Raw genomic sequence first — 3,686 nt, 5'->3', positions numbered from 1 at the left:
GACAAGGCACTCTGGCAGGAAGATGCGGACTTAGAGACCCAAAAGGTCATAACTATTATGAGCTGTGTTGCTTCCCAGCAGTGACCGCTCCTTTGCATTAGTAGCCTATACTTATGCACTGCAAACACACACGTGTGCACGCGCACACACACACACACTCCACATATAAAGCGAAACACATGGTGTTTGAGTCTGTCATCTTTCCTTAAGAAAAAAGATACACATATATATAAACTGTTGACATGTTGAAATGTAACCTCATATTCTGATAGTGGGAATAAAGAAAGTTATTTTAACGTCTGTAAAGTCTAGTCTGAACAGCACAAATCTTAGGTACATTTAAGGAAGAGGGCCAAGTTGATGATTTTCTCCTAGAGCGAGATTAGTAATCTTAGACAAGGGGATAGCCATTGTAATTTTCGAGCAATTAGTCTGTAGATCATTGGCAGAAAAAAAAAAGCTGAGGAAGTATATTTGCTTAAAGTGGGGGAGGGGAGTGAAATTTAGGCTGGAGGAACAGAAGGTGCCTTACACGAAATAATTATAAGGCAAAATCTGAGCTAATATTTGATGATGTCTGTTATATCTTTTCCCCCTCCTCCCACTTGTAGAGAACTTCCAGAGCTCTATTCCAAAAAATAAGTATGCACACACACACACACACACAGCCGATAAACTAGAAGGTAGGATGAAGGAAAACAACTGCCAATTGAGGGGCTAAAAAATGAAAGCTAACATGATTCTTCCAGGGGTTTTTATAGTGCTATTTTTGTTTCATCTTCACAAGAAAGACTCAGATCACAAACCGCCCCCAAACTCTGTTCCCCAACAAGTTAATAGTATGCCTCCCCCAGACTGGACATTTAAATCACAAGATTAGGCCTGGTACTCCGCTCAATGTTTGTGCATTCAAACTGGAGGAGGAGATTCGACAACTACCTTTCTAAATAAAACCGCTGAAATAACTCTTAACAAAAGACCCTGCCACCATACTTCTAAAATCGTCTTGAAATGATTTGTCTTTCCAACTGGGCAGCACCAGGGTTCATGTCAGCGAACGCCTTTAAGTGCATCTACTACTGTGCAGAAAGGAATCCTACATTTAGCTTCAAAGGAGTGTCAGAGATTTATCCCCTCCACCCCTCCCCCTCCCCCTCCCTTCCCTAGCAACTGGTAACCTCAGAAAGCGGACTCTGCATCTAGAAAGAAGCAGTTGGTCTCTGGCTTCATTCGACTTGCCAAGCTGCTCCCAGGCAGAAGCACGGGTCACTTTTCTCCACACTGAGTTGGCCTGCGCGGGCGTTCAGCTGGTTTTCTCCATCACCTCAAGAAGGCTTTCCTGATCGAATTTCTCCATGGCTTGTATTGAAAATGTGTAAGTACAAAACTGAGTGCAACTGTTTAATGTGAAGGCAAGAGGGAGTTTGAATCATTGTCCTGTGTTAAGGACGACAGGGACTAGGGGGTTGCCGGGGATGCGGCAGGGGATCACGGACAAAAAGCTTTTGAAGGATATAAACTCGGCTACTAAGAATACCGGATTTAAGGGTGAAGATTTTGAAATGTAATTTTAAAACAAAAGTGGCAAATCTTTAGTCTAAATCATGGGGTTTAAAGATGAGTAAATTCTCTAGGATGTGGTATGGGTTGACTCAAAGAAAACTTTAACCAAAGTCGGTGTAAATGTTGAAGGATGCTCCGTAAAAGAGAAACAAACTGGGGTGCTTGTTAACATAACTAACCTCTCTTCGACTTCTGTGGAGAAAGGGGAATGTATTCCCTCATAAGACTTTCCAGAGCACTCCTGCCAGAATGTGGATGATGGGTTTAGTGGATCATAGATGCTACTGGACCTGGAAGAGCGGGATTTTCTGTTTTGATGGTGTGCCTGTGCAATGCAGCCTTTAAGGAAGCTCTCTGGGTCTTCTAGGCTTCCTTTCTGCCTGGAGGAGGTGGAGGATAAGGGGGCCAGGGTGGAGCCACAGGTCAGCCAGAAAGAGAAACCACAAAGCCTGGCGCTAAAGGAACCACCTGGTGAGGGGCCAGCAGGCTGAAGAAGCCTTTGCCTACCACACCCGGGAGGAGACAGGGCTCTCCCTTTTCCCATGGTGTATTCCAGCGAGTTCAACTGATCACATATTTCAGATAATTTCTGGTCACCGCATTCCCATTTTTCTCAAGTTCTTTATTTCTGCTTTTGGAAGACTTGGAGGGCACGCCCCGTCACCCCTAGCAGCAGCTGCGGATGAACGCGGGAACCGGAAGCCGCGCGCCGACGCACCGCTCCAGTGTCCGAGTGCCCTGCTGAAGGATGATGCCGAGTCCTGGGGCCACCCTCCCGGCCCGCTGAGACCTCCCTTCAACGTGCTGGGCGATCTGGCAAGAGAGCAACTGGAGCGCCGGTCGGAGAGAACAGCATCCTGCATTCCTGTCGACAGTGTTCTCAAACACCCGTATGGGCCACCACCTGCTGGGGCGGAAGAGTCCCTAGCAACAGCAGAAGTAAATAGCTCCGAGGGGCTGGCAGGCCGGAGGCAGAGGGGACAGGATTCTATTAATGTGTCCCAGGAATTCTCGGGCGGCCCCCCAGCACTAATGGTTGGGGGGACAAGGGTCAGCAGTGGGGGCCCTGAGAGAGGGGGCAGCAACGCAAGGTTGTATGTGGCTTTGCCGCGAGGTCAAGGATTCTTTCCACCCAGGGGCCCGCAAGGAAGAGGCCCTCCACATATCCCCACCATGAGATCGGGGATAATGATGGAGGTGCCTCTGGGAAATCCGAGAATGGCCGGCAAGGAGAGGCTGGCTCACGTCTCTTTCCCACTGGGAGGCCCGCGGCAGCCCGCGGAGAACTGGCCGAGGCCTCTGCCGCTGTCTTCCAGTACCCCGGGTTTACCTTCTTGCGCTACTGCTCATTGCTTCGTTCCTCCGCGACCTCCGAGTTTCAGCCCGTTTCTCGCTATGCCAATCGCTTTCACTCCTCCCCCGATATTTGGTCCTCCATTGCCTTCCTATTTTGCCGGTTTCCCTTCCTGGGGAGTGCCGGTTCCTGCATCCTCAAACAGAGAGAACAACTGAGGGCAAAAAAGGAACAACAACAAAAAAAAGCTGGGGAAAGAGGTGAAAGTTACTCATATACATTTTTATATTTGAACCCTCCTACCCTCTTACACTCTGTTTAGCACCCATGTGCCTTACACACTTGGGAATGCAATAAAGATTCTGAAGTTTGAAATATTGTGAATTATTTTTTAAAATGCCCCTCTGGGGGCCTAAACCTTGGATTTCATTTTCTACTTGTAAGGAAGGTAAAGCAGTCATGTCCCAGAGTTTTCTAAGTAGCTCAGTTGTGTCTCTGACACTGGCTTGCAGCTGGAGCTGTGGGGAGGGAGGAGCCGTTAGACTTGGCCACGTCTAGGGTGGGGGATTCCTACCTACCTAAGGCTATCCGGGTGGCTCAGAGCAGGATGAGTGAACGGAGATAAGATCCAAAAGGTGGACCCAAGTCCCGATGAGAGAGAAAGAAAAATACACAAGCACTAAAAGTAGCCAGATGAGACTGAGGTGAGCGTAACCTAGTCAACATTCCACAGCCAGTTAGAGGCAGAACCAGGCTGCAAGGTCAGGAAAGAAAAGGAGAGATGAGGGAGTTCTACACCACTGAGTCAAACATGAATGTTTGTCTCTTG

General features: G+C 48.2%; 1 protein-coding gene across 1 annotated transcript; it reads left to right on the top strand.

Moving 5' to 3' along the window:
• The first annotated feature begins 1,234 nt into the window (after window positions 1–1,234).
• PRR32 (proline rich 32) lies at window positions 1,235–3,179 on the top strand. The gene is made up of 2 exons (XM_010997576.3): window positions 1,235–1,375; window positions 2,205–3,179. Exons 1-2 carry the CDS (start codon window positions 1,356–1,358, stop codon window positions 3,073–3,075), a joined length of 891 nt encoding a protein of 296 aa, XP_010995878.1. The 5' UTR covers window positions 1,235–1,355; the 3' UTR covers window positions 3,076–3,179.
• The last annotated feature ends 507 nt before the right edge of the window (window positions 3,180–3,686 follow it).

Source organism: Camelus dromedarius, chromosome X (assembly GCF_036321535.1).
Source record: "Camelus dromedarius isolate mCamDro1 chromosome X, mCamDro1.pat, whole genome shotgun sequence".
NCBI classification, from domain to species: domain Eukaryota; kingdom Metazoa; phylum Chordata; class Mammalia; order Artiodactyla; family Camelidae; genus Camelus; species Camelus dromedarius.
Note: the sequence above shows the minus strand (reverse complement) of the source record. Positions and strands in the feature narration are given on the sequence as shown.